This window comes from Periophthalmus magnuspinnatus, chromosome 18 (genome assembly GCF_009829125.3).
Source record: "Periophthalmus magnuspinnatus isolate fPerMag1 chromosome 18, fPerMag1.2.pri, whole genome shotgun sequence".
In the NCBI taxonomy this organism is placed as follows: Eukaryota; Metazoa; Chordata; class Actinopteri; order Gobiiformes; family Gobiidae; genus Periophthalmus; species Periophthalmus magnuspinnatus.
Window position 1 is genome coordinate 2,843,987 of NC_047143.1, and position 19,891 is coordinate 2,863,877.

Sequence of the window (19,891 nt, forward strand, 5' to 3'; positions counted from 1 at the left end):
GAAATCAGACGTTTGTGAAAGCTCCAGATGCCCCGTCAGCCGAACACGGGCGGTTTGAATTCACACAAAAAATGCATTGTGGTCTATGGGGCAATTCTTTCCGGTCCTGGAAGCTGCAGTACCTGAACCGGCCACTAGTCAATCTCGCCCAAAGACAAGAGGAAGAGTTGTTTTACCCAGGTCTGATTATAGATCCACGAGTCGGACGCAGCTAGAATCGGCGTGCGCCTTAAATAGCGCCCCCTGTAGGGAATAGCACGCGCATTCGGACGCTGTAAAAACCCGTCGTCGTAAATCCATCACTCGCGTTATTATCTCACATGAAATAAAACCACTTTGTTTGCTCAACTTAATCTGAAATAACGACTTGCAACCGCAGAACCGCCGCCCGCTTGCATCAACCCTTTAGCGAGGGGCGGGGTCGGCGAGAAGTTAAATGGAATTGTGGGTAAAGAAATATATAGTCCGTGCAAACACATTTCTAAACACGAAACCGCAGAGATGAGCTGCAGTGGGCGCAGTTTGTTTCGAGTGTCAGCGAATGTTCAGCGGTGAATTTTTTTTAGATTGGAAAAGACAATGGGAGCCGTGGAAACTGGGAGGGCGGGATGTATAGGACGTATCCCAGAAGGCTTTGCGAAGATTACAAAAGTTTAACTCCGTGTTTAAGCAATAATGTACACAATAGTAGCAGGGGTGGACGCGCCGTATTCTGGGCCCGGGGTAAAAATCATCTTGGGGGGCCCGTTTGGAAAAAAAAGCACATTAGAGACTAGGGGGCCCCTTTCTGCACTGGGCCCCGGTAAACAGCCCCTTTACCCCCCCTCAGCTCGACGCCCCTGATGATAAAGTTTAGTAAATAATCATAAAACTGGCTCGAAATCAGAGGTGGAAGGTAATGAAGTACTGCATTTTTTAGGTATCTGTACTGTACTTAAGTAGATTTTACAGTGGATACTTTTTTACTTTTACTTCACTTCATTTAAAAGCAGTATCTGTACTTTATACTCCAATACATTTTTAAACTACACTGGCTTTGAGCAAATAAAAATATATGAATAAAAACTACATTTGAAGCTTTATTACATCTCAAAATCTGCGCTAAATACTTCTACTTTTTACTCTTTAAGTACATTTTTAAACATGTACTTTAATACTTTTACTTAAGTATATTTTTTCATGTGATGCTTTTACTTTCATTTGAGTATTTTGTTTGTCCCGGTGTGTGTACTTTTACTTAAAGGGCTCATATTACGCTGTTTTATGATCACAAACAGACCTGGAGTTGTGTTTTGTTTCATTCACACAAACCCTGCATATTTACGCTGAACTGAAAACACTCTGTTCCACCTCGTGATGTCATCAAGTGGTAATACAGGAAGTGCTCCACTGTGTTTTTAAACTCCACAGACCTTCACTAGAATCATTTAGATTATTTCAGCTCTGGAATAACTGCCAGTCTTTATAGAACTAAAGGTAAAAGGAGCTGTTAAAACCTGTTGAAAACGACCACTTGATGACATCACAAGGTGGAACGGAGCATTTTGATGAAGGTAAACAGTGACTCAAACATGTGTGAATGAAACAAAACACAACTCCAGGTCTGTTTTTGAGGCGACAACAACATTAGAACATGACTTAAAGATCATAAAAGTAAATTTTGCATAATATAGTACCTTTAAAAACACATTACGTAACTTTTCTCGTGGAGCGTCACCTGTTTATCTCCATGGAAATGTTAATTCTGTTCCACATTAGGGCTTTAAACTTGGTCTGGGCATTTCACCTACTTTAATCAATGAAGATAAGTTGTCAAAAGTATCGAAAATCAGATGCTAAACGATGCTAAAACAAGTATCGAAACCGCGCATTATAACACGGTTTTACGTTCATAAGAATCAGTTTTGCGTAATATCGGAAGTTTAAGTAACAAAACATGCTTGTAAATGCGAATTAGCTGTCAAATATTTTAGCTAGTTGAAGAAAAGTTACATAAAAACACAAATTTAACTGTTTATAGCCGATTGTATAGCCTATATATAGCCTACTTAGCAAGGATTAGCTTTCTTGTCTAAAAAGACTAAGCTGGAGTTTGGAAACTACTGTCTAAAAAGTAAAACTGGTGCAAATCTCTTTCAAAGCATCGACTAATCCATTCCTGAAGCTGGAGAGCCGTGTGCTGCAAACTGAAAGAAGAACGCGATGATTATAGACAGAACATTTTAAGCTGCTAAAGAGGAAACAAACAGACAGGAGACGACAGGACCAGAGGAAAAATCAACCAAAAAACGAACCAAAAATGTCATTTAAACCGACCGCAGGCATGTGCACACGAGCGCTGATGACTTTAACCTTTCGCTCGCACTAAACACGCAGACAGATGCATCACAAGATCAAATTCTTTCCCTCCGAATCTCAGAACGTCTGTCGCTAACCGTTAGCTTGGCCCCGTTAGCGGTCGACACAGTGGTTTTCCATGTTGCAGAGCATTAGCTTCATGCGGCTCACGCTAAACCGAAACAGTTTCCAAACGCGAGTAAATGAAGCAGGCCCCGGTCGCAGTTCATTTACATTTTATATGACGAATGTGAGGCAGCCGGGGACAAGCTAGCAGTGGCTACTCCGTGAAAGGACGCTAGCTAGCACGTGTCACGCGGAACTAGCTTAACTTATATCAGTGGCATTAAAGGGCCCATGTGACACTATTCTCTCGTTCCTCGTCATAAACAGACTTGAGTTGTGTTTTTTTCACGCACGTTTAACGCACAAACCCTGCAGATTTAAGTTTTGAGTTCTTCTCTCAAACTGAAAACACTCTGTTCCACCTTGTGATGTCATCATGTGGTGATACAGGAAGTGCTCCGCTGTGTTTTTAAACTCCACACACCTTCATTTCTAGAATCATTTGGATAATTTCAGCTCCTCGGAATGGCCAATCTACTACTGAACTGAAAGGTAAAAGGCAGATGCTGATTTGAAAACTACCACTTGATGACATCACAAGGTGGAACGTCGCATTTTGAGCTTTGGAGATGTTACAGACGAATAATAAAGTGCGACTCAAACATGACTCCAGGTCTGTTTTTGAGGAGGAAACAGCGTTATAACATGGATTAAACCTCACGAGAGTCAATTTTGCGTAATATAAGACTTTTAAAGATGCACTGTGTAACTTTTCTAGTGAGGGGTCTGCCACCTGTTATTGCTTCGTCTGGAATGTTTCACAGTACAGCATTAAACGTATTTATCTTGCATTTATTACATGACTACATTACATTTTTAAAGGCTTTTTATACTTTGCTTAGCGTTTCCGTGGAGATAGATGATAAAATGCTATACTATGGAACATTCTAGGGCTAGACAAAGCAACTCCATGGACAAACAGATGGCTCCTCAACCAGAGAAATTCCACAGTGCACCTTTAAGAAAGCTACATAAAACCCTAATGTACATGATAAAAATTCATTTAAGGTCCTATTTTCATGTTTTGTTATTTTGTCTCGTGTCCGTGGACGCCAATACAAAACATCAGGGTTACCAGCAGGAGGCGCAAGGAGACGTGGACGTACTGAAACATGCGTAAAACTCGTGTCACGGACGTTTTTTTTGTTTTTTTTTTTACCTGATCGGGAATGAGAGGCTCCTCGTCTCCGATGTTCACCAAAACATCATCGCAAAACGAGTCCGGACGATGATCTGAAAGTGTAAAGACGTGTTACAAACTATTATGACGTTCATGTTTTCATCTGGTGTTTCGGAGGACAAATTTAGGCTGAGCTCTTCTCTCAAACGGAAAACACTCTGTTCCACCTTGTGATGTCATCGAGTGGCGATACAGGAAGTGCTCCGCTGTGTTTTTAAACTCCACGCACCTTCATTTATAGAATCATTTGGATCATTTCAGCTCCAAAATTCCCCATTTCGACTGAACTAAATGTTAAAGGAGCTGTTAAAACCTGTTGAAAACTCCCACTTGATGACATCACAAGGTGGAACGTCGCATTTTGAGCTTTGTAGATGTAACAGACTAATTATAAAGTGTTACTCAATCATGTGTGAATGAAACAAAACACAACTCCAGGTCTGTTTTTAATGAGCTAACAGTATTAGAACACGACTTAAAGCTCACAAGAAAACACTCTGTTCCACCTTGTGATGTCATCAAGTGGCAATACAGAAAGTGCTCCACTGTGTTTTTAAACTCCACACGCCTTCACTATAATCATTTGGACGATTTCCGCTGTGGAATTGCCAATCTCTAATGAACAGAAAGTTAAAAGGCAGATGCTAATTTGAAAACTCCCACTTGATGACATCACAAGGTGGAACGGAGCATTTTGAGCTTTGGAAATGAGACAAACTAATAATAAAGTGTGACTCAAACATGTGTGAATGAAACAAAACACAACTCCAGGTCTGTTTTTGAGGAAGTAACAACTTTATAATAAGACTTAAAGATCAAAAGAAGTAATTTTGCGTAATTTGGGACTTTTAAGTATTATTTAAGTGGATTTTTAAAACACTTTAAAGTGGACCTATTATGCAGAGTTTGGACTTTTCAGAGCGTTTAATCGTTTTCTAGTCGTTTCTTCTCATTGACCCTCTTGAGTTTGAGTTTAATCTTTAATCGACGCCATTGCTCCGATCAACAATCAGTCAATTATACAAAACATAACATGATGATTGCTCTCCGTGCTGAGCCCCTCCCACTTCAGAGCACTGTCACGACACAATCTGCTGCGTCGCACTAATGAAACTACCGCACATCACGTCAGATTTGTGAAGTCGTAGCGCACAGTTTTGCATCATGTTTTTGTTTATTTATGGAGGATTGTCGTGTGGGAGCGTGGGTGATGTGGGCTTGTGGGCGGAGCCTCGTACAGAATCTTACAGTGAGCCGTAAGGAAGGTTTGATTAGGGCCCGGGAGAGATCACTAAATGACTCAAACATGCATTTACAACATCTTTAGACATGTTTTTGATGAGTAAATAACGTTATAACATGGAAGAAAGTGCAAAAAACATCGATTGTGCATAATACTCCCTCTTTAAAACAGGTTTACGGGCAAAACTCATTAAAAAATTCTCCGTGAGTTTGATTTTTTCTTCAGTATTCGTCCTGTACTGTGCTTTGAGTGTTGACCCGTCTCACTTGTGAACCCGGTTCCCTCCTCCTCTCCCGGATCCTGGTCTCGGTCCTGTCCCGGGTCCGAGCGGTAGTCCTCCAGAGCCCGGATGGAGCACTGTCCAACCACGGGCCTCCTCCCGAACTGACGGTTATCGATGATCTTCACCACTAGGGGGGGCATGAACACGTCCTCCTGAGGCAGTCTCTGAAACGACAAAAACGCAGCGAGAGATTGAACTTTAAAGCGGAGCCATGAGCTGCAGAATCAGTCCGCTGTGTCCTGTTTGCGATTGTAAAGCGTGTTGTTACTGTCCGGTAGTCAGGAAGTGTGTGTTAGCATGCTAGTTAGCTTTTCCCGTGACTGCAAAACCCAGCTCTAGTCTCTCAAAGTTGTGTAAAGAGCTTATAAACATCCCTGTGAGTAATTAGGATGCTCAGAATTCATAAGGTAAATGAGGAATAACTTTGGAACATTGCAAACCCTTTAAATTTATTTATTTTTTATTTATTTATTTTTTGTTTTTTTTGCGCTTTTGAGACAGTAAAATTCACGTACAGCACCCGGAAGGTTCAACGCTACGGCATTAAACTTGTCTATCTCCGTAGCGACCATGAAGTGACACCACCGGCACGAGTTTTTCAGCGCTTTTCTGTTCTCAGAGGCGAGAGTGAAGTTTTACCGCAGCAATTAGCATGCCAACAGCGTACTTCCTGATTCTCTCACGATACGACGCTTTAAAACTTAGGCGCTAGGTGTTTTACGTTGCTTATAAATATCGATCGGCGATTACAGAACTGAAATGATTCTAGAAACGAAGGTGCGTGGAGTTTAAAAACACAGCGGAGCACTTCCTGTATCGCCACCTGATGACATCACAAGGTGGAACGGAGCGTTTTCAGTTTGGGATCAGAACTCAGTCCAAATGTGCAGGGTTTGGGTGAAACAAAACACAACTCCAGGTGTGTTTGTGACGAGGAAACGGCAGTAGGACGGACAAAACGGCGTAATACGAGCCCTTTAAGGCGGGAAAAATCCGGTACAGCGCCTTTAACAGTTTTCCTGGATTTTCCCGGTGCCTTTTTAACATAAATCGTCTTCGGCCAAAACCAGGATCTAAAGACTGTGAAGGTCAAAACTTGAAATTTCCATCTCGCAAAGGAAGTTTGTCAAATCTCCGAGGTGATTGACTTGAGCCTGGATATTGTTGGTGTAAAACGACGATCCCACATTGGAAAAACACGGACCTATATTTCCATAGTCTTTAATGAGATGTTGAAGGGGCCCGGGCCAAAGTAAATGGAACTTTCGCACTACATTTAAAGAGCAAACTGTGGCTCCCGAGGACTGCGGTCGCACTGGACCCGAGCCGCGCCAGTTCAATGGAAAAAATACAGGGAAATAATACAACTTCTATAGAGCGAGTGTTGTTTATAGTGAAGAAAGGGGGCGCTATATCAGACGGGGCTGTCAAAAGTATCGAAAATCAGATACGGATCCATGCGTGAACTAGAATCGAAACTTGATACACATTTGAGCAGGAATCGAGAATAAAATAATTCAGCTGGAGCTTTTTGCTGCTTGAACGCACAGAGCAAAAGACAAAAACATTCACTGCTCGTCCAACGTATCAACCAAAATCGAGGGCTGAATATGTTACGTATCTGTTTTTGTGTTATGTGGATGCTCCTGTCAAACTGTATGTTCATGAAAGATAAACAATATGTTTACACTCAGTTATTTGTTTTTTTATATGTATAATGCAGATTCTGCTGGTGTCTTTTTAATGGAGGAAATTTGCAATTACTGTATGGAAGGAATTAAAACCTGGATGGGACTATTTTCATTATTTTACTTTTTATATTATTATTATTATTATTATTATTATTATTATTATTATTATTATTATTATTATTATTATTATTATTATTATTTCTATATTCTTATTTTTATTTATTTATTTTTTTTACTTTTGTGGATTTTATTATTATTATTATTATTATTATTATTATATTGTATTATTTCTAGATTCTTATTTCAAATTTATTTATTTTTTGTCTTTATTGTGGATTTATTATTATTATTATTATTATTATTATTATTATTATTAAATTGTATTATTTCTAGATTCTTATTTCAAATTTATTTATTTTTTGTCTTTATTGTGGATTTATTATTATTATTATTATTATTATTATTATTATTTCTAGATTCTTATTTTTATTTTTTTAATTTTGTGGATTTTATTATTATTATTATTATTAAATTGGATTATTTCTAGATTCTTATTTCAAATGTATTTATTTTTTGTCTTTATTGTGGATTTTTTATTATTATTATTATTATTATTATTATTATTGCATTGTATTATTTCTATATGCTAGTTTTTTATTTATTTACTTTTTGTCTTTCTTGTGGATTTCTTTATTATTATTATTTATTTAGTTATTTTTCTCTTCTGTGTATATGCCCATGAGGGGTGTTGAAAAATGTAATCAGACTGAGATTAATACTTAAATAAAAATTTGATCACAGAGACTATAAAAGACGCATTCACAGGACAGAAATCAACATTTGTCTGTTATTAATGTTTATATCTTGATTTACGGACAAAGTAATGAAATAAAAACAGGAGTATCACGTAGAGCGAGTTAATACGAACGTTTTAAGACCAAAATGACGAGTCTGACAGCGGCGGTTACAGAGAAATGGGCGACGGCTTTTCAATAGAAAGTAAATTGGAGCCACAGATATAAGGCCACATGGGAATATAAAAGAAAGTGCTACCGTTTAATGTTGAAAATCACGTTCCATTGTGTAAATTATGTGTTTTTATTCTCATTGCAGTATCGGAATCAGTATCGAGTATCAAGTATCGAGTCTATTCCTTAGTATCAAGTTTGAAATGTCAGTTAAAAAAAAACACAAAAAAACGTGTATTTGTAGTTTGCTCTCACCACGTCGAGGATTAGCGTGTTCACGTCAAAGTTGGGCTTCTTCTTGACGTTGCGGATGACGCAGCTCTGCACCATGACGCCCCCGCACTCCACCTGCAGGCTGGGAGAGGTAACGCTGGCCAGCTGGAAACTCTTCAGGTTACGCACGCCCCAGGCCAAAATCTGCAACACCGCGACAAAACGTGTCACGCTAAAACGAACGCTAACCTGGACAGAGCTAATATGGACAGAGCTAATGTGAACTGAGCTAACGTGAACTGAGCTAAAACGAACGCTAACCTGGACAGAGCTAACGTGAACTGAGCTAACATGAACAGAGCTAATATGAACTGAGCTAATATGAACTGAGCTAAAACGAACGCTAACCTGGACAGAGCTAACGTGAACTGAGCTAACATGAACAGAGCTAATATGAACTGAGCTAACGTGAACTGAGCTAATGTGAACTGAGCTAAAATGAGCTGAGCTAACATGAACAGAGCTAATGTGAACTGAGCTAACATGAACTGAGCTAAAACGAACGCTAACCTGGACAGAGCTAACGTGAACTGAGCTAACATGAACAGAGCTAATATGAACTGAGCTAATATGAACTGAGCTAAAATGAACTGAGCTAACATGAACAGAGCTAATATGGACAGAGCTAACGTGAACTGAGCTAAAAGGAACTGAGCTAAAAGGAACTGAGCTAACATGAACTGAGCTAACATGAACAGAGCTAACGTGAACAGAGCTAAAATGAGCTGAGCTAACATGAACAGAGCTAATGTGAACTGAGCTAACATGAACTGAGCTAAAACGAACGCTAACCTGGACAGAGCTAACGTGAACTGAGCTAACATGAACAGAGCTAATATGAACTGAGCTAATATGAACTGAGCTAAAATGAACTGAGCTAACATGAACAGAGCTAACATGAACAGAGCTAACATGAACTGAGCTAAAACGAACTGAGCTAACATGGACTGAGCTAAAACGAACTGAGCTAAAAGGAACTGAGCTAAAAGGAACTGAGCTAAAAGGAACTGAGCTAACATGAACAGAGCTAACGTGAACTGAGCTAAAACGATCTGAGCTAAAACGAACTGAGCTAAAAGGAACTGAGCTAAAAGGAACTGAGCTAACATGAACAGAGCTAACGTGAACTGAGCTAAAATGAGCTGAGCTAACATGAACTGAGCTAAAACGAACTGAGCTAACATGGACTGAGCTAAAACGAACTGAGCTAAAAGGAACTGAGCTAACATGAACTGAGCTAACATGAACAGAGCTAACATGAACTGAGCTAAAGCGAACTGAGCTAACATGAACAGAGCTAATATGAACTGAGCTAAAACGAACTGAGCTAACATGAACAGAGCTAATATGAACAGAGCTAACGTGAACTGAGCTAAAACGAACTGAGCTAACGTCCTGACATTCAGTGTGTAAATCGTAAAATCATCCTCTGCTCCTCTGCATATATTAATAAATATAATATATAATATAATATTTTACAACGATACGTCAGACACAAACATGACACGACTGATTAAAATAAAAATAAAAACTTTTGCTCCGTTTAAAGAGTTACACTGAGTACTTTGAGTCATTTTGATTTTTACTTTGCCCAGTCCTCGTCTGACTCCAAACTCTCAGTCCACAGGGCGGTGTTACCTCAATAGCCGTCCTGTGCAGCACCGGTTTTATTCCCTGTGGAACGATGAAGACGTTTGGTTCCCTTTGAGGAGGAGGAGGAGGCAAATCCGACTCCTCAGGCTGGAAAATGACACAAATAATGAAATGAGTTACGTTAAAAAAAACAAAAACACAAATCAGCTTTAAAAAAAAAAAAATATGGATTGATTCAAAGCGAGACTCGTTTGTACCCAGAGCTGTTGAGTTTCAGAGAGGAATCCACTGAACAAGAGCTGAACAAACACAATAAGAAGCAGATTCAGCAGAGAAACGGAGCAGAAATTGATTTCAACAAGCTCTGATTTTTAAGATTTTTAAGATTTGTTCTACCTCGTCCAAAACTTGATACGAAGTCACGACATCGCCCTGAAAGAACGAAAAAAAAACAACACACGATTAAAGAACAGATTTAAAATGAGAACAGGAGCAAAATAAATGTGTCCAAACTGACCTCCTGCCCCGGGATGTGATGGACCGAGGGCTGTGGACACAAAGAGCTGAATCAGACGAAGGTGATCTGACGCGTAACTCTGCTTTTCAGAAGAGGAAAGAATCCTCTTCATCCTCTGACCCTCTCCTCTTCATCCTCTGACCCTCTCCTCTTCATCCTCTGTTCCTCTGACCCTCTCCTCTTCATCCTCTGACCCTCTCCTCTTCATCCTCTGCTCCTCTGACCATCTCCTCTTCATCCTCTGACCCTCTCCTCTTCATCCTCTGCTCCTCTGACCCTCTCCTCTTCATCCTCTGACCCTCTCCATCCTCTGCCCCTCTCCTCTTCATCCTCTGACCCTCTCCTCTTCATCCTCTGCCCCTCTCCTCTTCATCCTCTGACCCTCTCCTCTTCCTCCTCTGCTCCTCTGACCCTCTCCTCTTCATCCTCTGCTCCTCTGACCCTCTCCTCTTCATCCTCTGACCCTCTCCTCTTCATCCTCTGCTCCTCTGACCATCTCCTCTTCATCCTCTGCTCCTCTGACCCTCTCCTCTTCATCCTCTGCCCCTCTCCTCTTCATCCTCTGCCCCTCTCCTCTTCATCCTCTGACCCTCTCCTCTTCCTCCTCTGCTCCTCTGACCCTCTCCTCTTCATCCTCTGCTCCTCTGACCCTCTCCTCTTCATCCTCTGACCCTCTCCTCTTCATCCTCTGCTCCTCTGACCATCTCCTCTTCATCCTCTGCTCCTCTGACCCTCTCCTCTTCATCCTCTGACCCTCTCCTCTTCATCCTCTGACCCTCTCCATCCTCTGCCCCTCTCCTCTTCATCCTCTGACCCTCTCCTCTTCATCCTCTGCTCCTCTGACCCTCTCCTCTTCATCCTCTGACCCTCTCCTCTTCATCCTCTGCTCCTCTGACCCTCTCCTCTTCATCCTCTGACCCTCTCCTCTTCATCCTCTGACCCTCTCCATCCTCTGGCCCTCTCCTCTTCATCCTCTGCTCCTCTGACCCTCTCCTCTTCATCCTCTGACCATCTCCTCTTCATCCTTTGCTCCTCTGACCCTCTCCTCTTCATCCTCTGCCCCTCTCCTCTTCATCCTCTGCCCCTCTCCTCTTCATCTTCTGACCCTCTCCTCTTCCTCCTCTGCTCCTCTGACCCTCTCCTCTTCATCCTCTGACCCTCTCCTCTTCATCCTCTGCTCCTCTGACCATCTCCTCTTCATCCTCTGCTCCTCTGACCCTCTCCTCTTCATCCTCTGACCCTCTCCTCTTCATCCTCTGACCCTCTCCATCCTCTGCCCCTCTCCTCTTCATCCTCTGACCCTCTCCTCTTCATCCTCTGACCCTCTCCATCCTCTGCCCCTCTCCTCTTCATCCTCTGACCCTCTCCTCTTCATCCTCTGACCCTCTCCATCCTCTGCCCCTCTCCTCTTCATCCTCTGACCCTCTCCTCTTCATCCTCTGCTCCTCTGACCCTCTCCTCTTCATCCTCTGACCCTCTCCTCTTCATCCTCTGCTCCTCTGACCCTCTCCTCTTCATCCTCTGCCCCTCTCCTCTTCATCCTCTGACCCTCTCCTCTTCATCCTCTGACCCTCTCCATCCTCTGACCCTCTCCTCTTCATCCTCTGCTCCTCTGACCCTCTCACAGTCTGATATTCTGGTGTCAAACAGATTCACTTGTTTCCACTTCCTGTTTCATTAAACATTTCATGGACTTTTCCCCATAAAAAGATGGAATTTTATTTTAAATTGTCAATCCCTACGGCAACAAACCCACAGATACCACGCTGTCGTTGAACGTGTGTCGCGCTCTCTCTCTCTCTCTCTCTCTCTCTCTCTCTCTCGTCGTTCTTACCTTATCTCTCTCGATGATCTGGAAACTCGCCAGCAGCTCCCCGGCTTTCCGTCCGGCTCTGAGGATCGGGAACCAGGAGAGACGGGGCTCCGCGGTGAAGGACGGCTGGCACACGCAACGCCCCATGAACTCATCCGCTCCCTGGGGAAAACCACCCGGTTAACCAGCCTCTACCGTCTCCGATCAAACCATCCAGACGACAAGCAAACGTCACGGAACTTTACTGGAGCGGGATATGACACCTGGTCGTTCAGTGGAGATGTTACCGCTTTGTCTGGAATGTTTCGCAGTACGGCTTTAAACTCATCTATTGTTTTTATGGCTCAAAATGATCTTAAAGCGCCGTGTTATGTTGTTTCCTCGTCACAAACGGACCTGGAGTTGTATTTTTTTGCACAAACGAACCTGCATATTTACGCTGAGTTCTCCTCTCAGGCTCAAAACGCTCTGTTCCACCTCGTGATGTCATCAAGTGGTAGTCCAGGAAGTGCTTCTCTGTGTTTTTAAACTCCACGCGCCTTCATTTCTAGAATCATTTGGATCATTTCAGCTACTGGAATTGCTCATCTCTACTGAACAAAACGTAAAAAAGGAGCTGTTAAAACCTGTTGAAAACGACCACTTGATGACATCACAAGGTGGAACAGAGCGTTTTGAGGTTTGGAGACGTTACAGACTGATAATAAAGTGTGACTTATGAAACAAAACACAACTCCAGGTCTGTTTTTGAGGAGGTAACAGCGTTAGAACATGACTTAAAGCTCACAAGCGTCAATTTCACATGATATAAGACCTTTAAAAACTGTGGACAGGGTCACCTCTCCACGGATCTGATCAGTAACATCATGGTGGTGACTCCATATTCTCCATAAATCTACAAAAACATGATAAAAAAACTGCACTACGACTTCACAAACCTGGTGTGATGTGCAATAGTTTCATTAGCGAGACGCAGCTGATTGTGTTGTGATGGTGCTCTGAAGGGGGAGGGGCTTAGCACAGAGAGCGAAGGGAGGGGAAAGTGAAACTGAAACTTACAAAACACATTAATATGTCGTTTTGGGTGAATTTAGCATTTCGATCTAAATACGTGATGCGTTACAGATAATACCCCACTGCGGAATATTATAGGAATAACATCTCCACGGAGACAACCCGGCGGCGGAAGTTACAGAGCGCGGCTTTAATAGCGCACCCGGCCCGTCCTTACGTATGTGTCCTGGTCGTACAGCTCCACCACGACGTTGGGCGGGTTGTTGCTGGTGTTTTCCGGGTCTCCGAAAATCTCCACTTCGTAAAACACAAGCGTCTGGTCCCACGTCGGGTTTAAGGAGTTTCGGATCGTCACCGTTTTCTGGGACTGGTGCAGGAACGACACGATGGCGTAGGAATCTGACGGGAAAAACGGGATAAAACGCACGGAAGACAAGAGATTTGAGACTCGTTTGACTGTTACGTGGCGGCAGAGTGGTTAGCGTTTTAAAGCGTGGCAGAGTGGTTAGCGTTTTAAATCGTGGCAGAGTGGTTAGCGTTTTAAATGTCAGGTCGTTTTTTTTGTTTAATTTATTGATTCTTGATGCAACAAACGTAAAAGAAAAAAAATAAAATAATAAACTAAGTACAAGTAGTAAAGTGCTGCACGTGAGTTGAAGTTTTAGTGCTTTACTTCAGTACATTTCACAGTGGATACTTTGTACTTTTACTCGAGTACATCTGAGCGCAGTATCTGTACTTTCTACTCCACAGCATTTTTGAACAGGCCTGAAAAGTAAAAAGTACTTTTCATATAATAAAGTTTTCGAGTTCAAGCTTCGGCTTTGAGCAAAACAAAAATAAACACACAAAATTAATAAAAAATGGATTTGTGTTGTTTCTGTGACCAACCATTTTGTTTTATTTTATATTTAAATCCTCAGAGTCTCCTCTCCTTTTCTTCTTGTCCTTCTCAGTGAGTTTCAGGATGAAGTTTCCTGAAACGGTTTTTACTTTTCACAGCTGAGACACAGGGTCAGGGTCAAGACGTGACAAAAGTACAAAGCAGCGATCGAAGTAAAAGGTAAAGGCTGTTTTTAAAAATCTAAAACAAGTTCTGAGTTATTTTGAGTTTATTTCTTTACTACGTTCCACATGTGTCTTTCATAGTTTTGATGCTTCAGTGAGAATCTACAGTGGAAATAATCATGGAAATAAAGAAGACACATAAATGAAAAAAGTGTGTCCAAACTTTGGACCAGTAGTGCAGCATTTAATGGAATTTAATATATATATATATATATATATATATATATATATATATATATATATATATATATAAAAAGTTTTGTTTTAATGTATTATTATTATTATTATTATTATTATTATTATTATTATTATTATTATTTTATTATTATTATTATTATTATTATTATTAGTTTGTTTTGATTTTTTCAGATTTGTTTTTTATTTTATTTTATTTTATTTTATTATTATTATTATTATTATTATTATTATTATTATTATTATTATTATTATTTGTTTGTTTTGATTTTTTCAGATTTATTTTATTTTATTATTATTATTATTTGTTTGTTTTGATTTTTTCAGATTTGTTTTTTATTATTATTATTATTATTATTATTATTTGTTTGTTTGTTTTGATTTTTTCAGATTTGTTTTAATTTATTTTATTATTATTATTATTATTATTATTTGTTTGTTTGTTTTGATTTTTTCAGATTTGTTTTATTTTATTATTACTACTATTATTATTATTATTGTTATTATTATTATTATTATTATTATTATTATTATTATTATTATTATTATTATTATTATTATTATTATTATCATTATTATTATTATTATTGTCATTATTATTATTATTATTATTTGCTTGTTTGTTTCAATTTTTTCAGATTTTGTATTATTATTATTATTGTTTGTTTTTTTTACTGATTTATTTATTTATTTATTTATTTTTTTTTAGTTTATTTATCTATTTTTATTGATTGATTTATTGATTTCTTTAAATGTTATGGTTTATTTTTTACCGGAGAAGCTGTCCTTGTCCATGGCGGGGAGGTCTCTGGCCTGATAGACGTAACAGCGCAGGTGGTAACGTGTTCCCCCTGAAACACGAAACATGAAACACGTTCAGAAATCTCCTGTGTGAATAAATAAATAAATAAATAAATAATACAAAGGAAACAAAGGAAACAAAGGAAACAAGATGAGTCAGGATTTAAAGGAGGAGCTTCACTTGTGTCTGGGGTTTATTGTTAAAGTGTCACATCTGTAGATCTGAAGCATAATCTGAGCCGTTTCATGTGTGATGTTTCATTTTGACTCTTACGGTCGAAGAAGCAGGAGATGGTGGGTCTGTTGACTCCGAATGTCGTTGTGACGGACTTGTCCTCACTGCGATCTTCAATACTGCTCTGTGAACCGAAAGACAGAAACACGTTTTGGTAAGACCTGGTTTAGTTTTGGTTTAGTTCTTGTGAAATCCTGGTGCAGTCCTGGTTAGTCCTGTTTCAGTCCTATTTCAGTCCTTGTTCAGTCCTGTTTCAATCCTGGTTCATCCTGTTTCAGTCCTGTTTCAGTCCCGATTCAGTTCTGTTTCAGTCTCAGTTCAGTCTTGGTTCAGTCCTGTTTCAGTCCCGATTCAGTTCTGTTTCAGTCTCAGTTCAGTCCTGGTTCAGTCTCGGTTCAGTCCTGTTTCAGTCCCAATTCAGTCCTGTTTCAGTCCTATTTCAGTCTTGTTTCAGTCCTGACTCAGTCCTGTTTCAGTCCTGTTTCAGTCTCAGTTCAGTCTTGGTTCAGTCCTGTTTCAGTCCTGTTTTAGTCCCAGTTCAATCCTGTTTCAGTCCCGATTTGGTCCTTTTTCAGTCCCAATTCAGTCCTTGTTCAGTCCTGTTTCAATCCTGGTTCATCCTGTTTCAGTCCCGATCCATTCCTGTTTCAGTCTCGATTCAGTCCTGGTTCAGTCCTGGTTCAGCCCTGGTTCAGTCCTGTTTCAGTCCTAATTCCGTCCTGTTTCAGTCTCAGTTTAGTCTTGGTTCAGTCCTGTTTCAGTCCTGTTTCAGTCCCAGTTCAGTCCCAGTTCAGTCCCGGTTTCAGTCCTGTTTCAGTCCTGTTTCATCCCCGGTTCAGTCCTCACCAGGGAGCACTCCAGATCAAAGATGGCCGCCGGGCCGGTCCTCTCCAGCGGCTCCATGCGACACCTCCACCTCCTCCTCCTGAAGCTGTCTGTTTTTCTGGGCTTCATGTGAAACCTCCACCCAAACACAGAGGCGTACTCCCAGCCCTCCCTGTCCGAGTCCTCCACCCGCTGCTACAGAAACACACAAACACAAAGGTGGAAGTATATTTTTTTTGGAAATATTGGACTTTTCTTTGAGCGTGAGGACGATTCTTCTTGGTCTAAATTAAAGCTGAAACTGTGAAGGTCTGAAACAGTATCCAAAAACTGTACTGAAGTAAGAGTAGCGTTACTTTAAAACAATATTACTCAAGTAGAAGTACAAAGTAGTAGTCCAAAAATATACTCAAGTAAAAGTTTTAAAAGTATTTGGGAAAAGTACTACAAGCAAAAGTAACTTAAAGAGTAACTAAATGTGGTATTTTTAAAGAACAGACACAAAAACTGAGCCAAACTAAATCAAATCTAATCATATTTTTGGCATAAAACTCAAGTCACTTTAGACTCAGTCACAGAGGGAAGAGGAACCGCAACTTTTACTTGAGTAAGAGTACTGTTACTGCAATATAAATATCACTCAAGTAAAAGTATGCTGCTAGAAAAGTACAATTTCAAACCCTAGTACTGAAAGACTATCCAAAAATAGCACTTTTTTAAAAATTATTATTATTAAATTGACTCAAAATTCTGCAAATATTTAAAATTCAGAAAAGCCACATTTTGGGAAACAGTTTAAATATATTCTGACGTATTTTGTTCATTTGTGTTTAGTTCGTGGATGAGGCTGATTTTATTTTCTTGCTGCAAATGCACAAACTTTTCAAACACATTTATGACGACACAGCGCCCTCCTGTGGCTGTGGGAAACATGACAGAGAACATAGAGGATCAAGTAGTAAAGTGCGTTATTTGAGGTATCTGTACATTACTTAAGTACATTTTACAGTGAATACTTTTTACTTTTACTTGAGTACATTTGAGAGCAGTATTTGTACTTTCGACTCCACTACATTTATGAACAGGACTGAAAAGTAAAAGTAAATTCATATGATTTTTTTGAGGGGTTATTTTTAACACGTTCGTGGAAACATCCTCAGTCAAGTTTAAGAGTTCAATATTCAGCTTTGAGCAAAAAAAATAAATAAAAAAAATAAAAAATACACAAAATTCATAAGAAAAATGAATAAACTGATTCATACTGATCCTGTGACCAAAATATGTGTCATTTTTAATCAGTATCACGACATTTATACTTTATACAAAAATGAACAACACTTGTGTGAAATACTTTAAGTAACAAAATGATTATTATTATTATTATTATTATTATTATTATTATTATTTTAGTCCTATAAATCCTTTTTTTAGTCATATAAAATCTAAGTAGTGATAATCTTAAGAGAAAAAGATGATATTTTTGCATCGAGAGGTCATCGAGAGGTCGCCAGAGGTCTACAGACTGAAGTACCTTCCTGAGGGCGGCCATCTTGGTGAGGTCTCTGCGCCTCAGTCTGATCCAGCGCCTCCTTCTGTTCGTGTGGTACATTTTCTCTGATGGGACCCAGGACTTTGGCCGTCTGTCTGGGGGGATGGTGATGCCGTACTCCCAGCCTGGACACACAACACACAACACACAACACACAACACACAACACACAGCACACAGCACACAGCACACAACACACAACACACAACACACAACATTACATAATATCTCCATTACAGCACAAATATGGTGACATGGTGAATATGCTTGTTTTTTATTCATTTTCTGTGCGTTTCAACTTCCTCTGAGGACTTTTCCCGTTCAAAGGTATTTTCTCGTAATTTGTTAATCGTTATGGAAACAGTTATAATTTTTCATCATACTGAACCCAGTGGAAAAGTCTATGTTTAATAAAGAAAATAAACCTGAAGAGAAAAGAAATCAAACACCTGGTCCTGGTTTAGTCCTGGTTCAGTCCTGGTTCAGTCCTAGTTTAATCCCGGTTTAATCCTGGTTTAGTCCCGGTTCAGTCCCGGTTCAGTCCCGGTTCAGTCCTGGGTCAGTCCTGGTTCAGTCCTAGTTTAATCCCGGTTTAATCCTGGTTTAGTCCCGGTTCAGTCCCGGTTCAGTCCTGGTTCAGTCCCGGTTTAGTCCCGGTTCAGTCCCGGTTCAGTCCCGGTTCAGTCCCGGTTCAGTCCCGGTTTAGTCCCGGTTCAGTCCCGGTTCAGTCCCGGTTTAGTCCCGGTTCAGTCCCGGTTCAGTCCCGGTTTAGTCCCGGTTCAGTCCCGCTTCAGTCCCGGTTCAGTCCCGGTTCAGTCCCGGTTCAGTCCCGGTTTAGTCCCGGTTCAGTCCCGCTTCAGTCCCGCTTCAGTCTCGGTTTAGTCCTGGTTCAGTCCCGGTTCAGTCCTGGTTCAGTCCCGGTTTAGTCCCGGTTTAGTCCCGGTTCAGTCCCGGTTCAGTCCCGGTTCAGTCCCGGTTTAGTCCCGCTTCAGTCCCGGTTCAGTCCCGGTTCAGTCCTGGTTCAGTCCCGGTTTAGTCCCGGTTCAGTCCTGGTTCAGTCCTGGTTTAGTCCTGGTTCAGTCCCGGTTCAGTCCTGGTTCAGTCCTGTTTTATTCTGTCATATTAAATGAGTTTAAATGAAACATCAGATGTTTTTCAGACCGTGGTCGTCCACTGCTCTGTTGAGGTCCTCGCTCCACTCGGGGTCGTCCCAGACCCAGCCCGGGGGACACTCCACCTCGTCTTTGGGCACCACCTTCTCTCCGTTCTGCTCAGATAAAAACCGACTTTAGACACAGACTGAGCTTTAAACACCATCAGGTCCAACAGTGTCTCACCACGTCTGTGTATCCCTCTGTCATCCCGATCCACTGTCCTCCAGGGAGACGCATCTGGTTCTCAAACACCTCCTCAGTGAACGTCATGTGACCCGCGTCCACGTCCAGCAGCAGTCTGAGAGGACACAAGTGCACAACTTATACTGCACATTTATTCATTTATTTATTTATGAAAAGGGGGAACAGCCTTGGACTCATTTCCCAACAGTTCTCAGCCGCTTGTCTTGTCCTTTGGGTCATTACCGAGCGCTCATGACCACAGGTGAGGGCAGGAACGTAGACTGACCGGTCCCATATGGATGTATAAAATAAAAGTCTCGTTTGTAGGACTCAGACTAACACCATGGACCACGACGAATCTACTGAACACGGAGACACATGAGAACAGAAAACTAAGCACTACTGTCGAAATAAAGAGTGTTTTATATGATCATCGCGGTATCAGAATCAATATCGAGTATCGAGTCTATTCCTCAGTATCATAATCGAATGTACCGTGACCCTTGACCCCAGCCGCGTACCCCCTGAGACTCACGTCCTCTCGGGGCTGATGTACCAGTCTCCGGCCCAGCTCCAGCCCGGTGAGGGTTTGAAGCTCTCTCTGGGCAGCTTCACTCTCCCCGTCACGTCACTGAACTTCGGGTACGTCAGACCTGTAGTGCCCCAGCTGCCCACCAGGGCGAGCCGCGTCTGGTTCTCGTACTGTAGGGGGGGGGATACAGGCACAAGAGCAACCATAAATGCATTTGTTTTTATTCAGCTGTGTTTGCTAACGTTGTCTCGCGTGTTTAGGACGTGCTTTTTCTCACCGTTTCCGCGAATACCGACAGTTTTCCTTCGGCGT

At 41.0% G+C, this 19,891-nt stretch overlaps 1 protein-coding gene across 2 annotated transcripts in view; it reads right to left on the reverse strand.

Moving 5' to 3' along the window:
- dysf (dysferlin, limb girdle muscular dystrophy 2B (autosomal recessive)) overlaps positions 1-19,891 on the reverse strand; it is a 114,992-nt gene that overhangs the window by 45,077 nt on the left and 50,024 nt on the right. For both annotated transcript variants that reach the window (XM_055229184.1, XM_055229183.1), the window contains 17 exons: positions 19,857-19,891; positions 19,583-19,749; positions 19,048-19,162; positions 18,872-18,977; positions 17,694-17,836; positions 16,184-16,357; positions 15,377-15,461; positions 15,075-15,152; positions 13,256-13,437; positions 12,046-12,186; positions 10,212-10,241; positions 10,091-10,126; positions 9,952-9,993; positions 9,740-9,841; positions 8,084-8,245; positions 5,153-5,333; positions 3,623-3,696 (listed from right to left, as the gene is read on the reverse strand). The exon at positions 19,857-19,891 is cut by the window's right edge and continues 97 nt beyond it. In XM_055229184.1, the coding sequence (XP_055085159.1) occupies positions 3,623-3,696; positions 5,153-5,333; positions 8,084-8,245; positions 9,740-9,841; positions 9,952-9,993; positions 10,091-10,126; positions 10,212-10,241; positions 12,046-12,186; positions 13,256-13,437; positions 15,075-15,152; positions 15,377-15,461; positions 16,184-16,357; positions 17,694-17,836; positions 18,872-18,977; positions 19,048-19,162; positions 19,583-19,749; positions 19,857-19,891 (1,853 nt within the window). The remainder of the gene's footprint in view (positions 1-3,622; positions 3,697-5,152; positions 5,334-8,083; positions 8,246-9,739; positions 9,842-9,951; positions 9,994-10,090; positions 10,127-10,211; positions 10,242-12,045; positions 12,187-13,255; positions 13,438-15,074; positions 15,153-15,376; positions 15,462-16,183; positions 16,358-17,693; positions 17,837-18,871; positions 18,978-19,047; positions 19,163-19,582; positions 19,750-19,856) is intronic.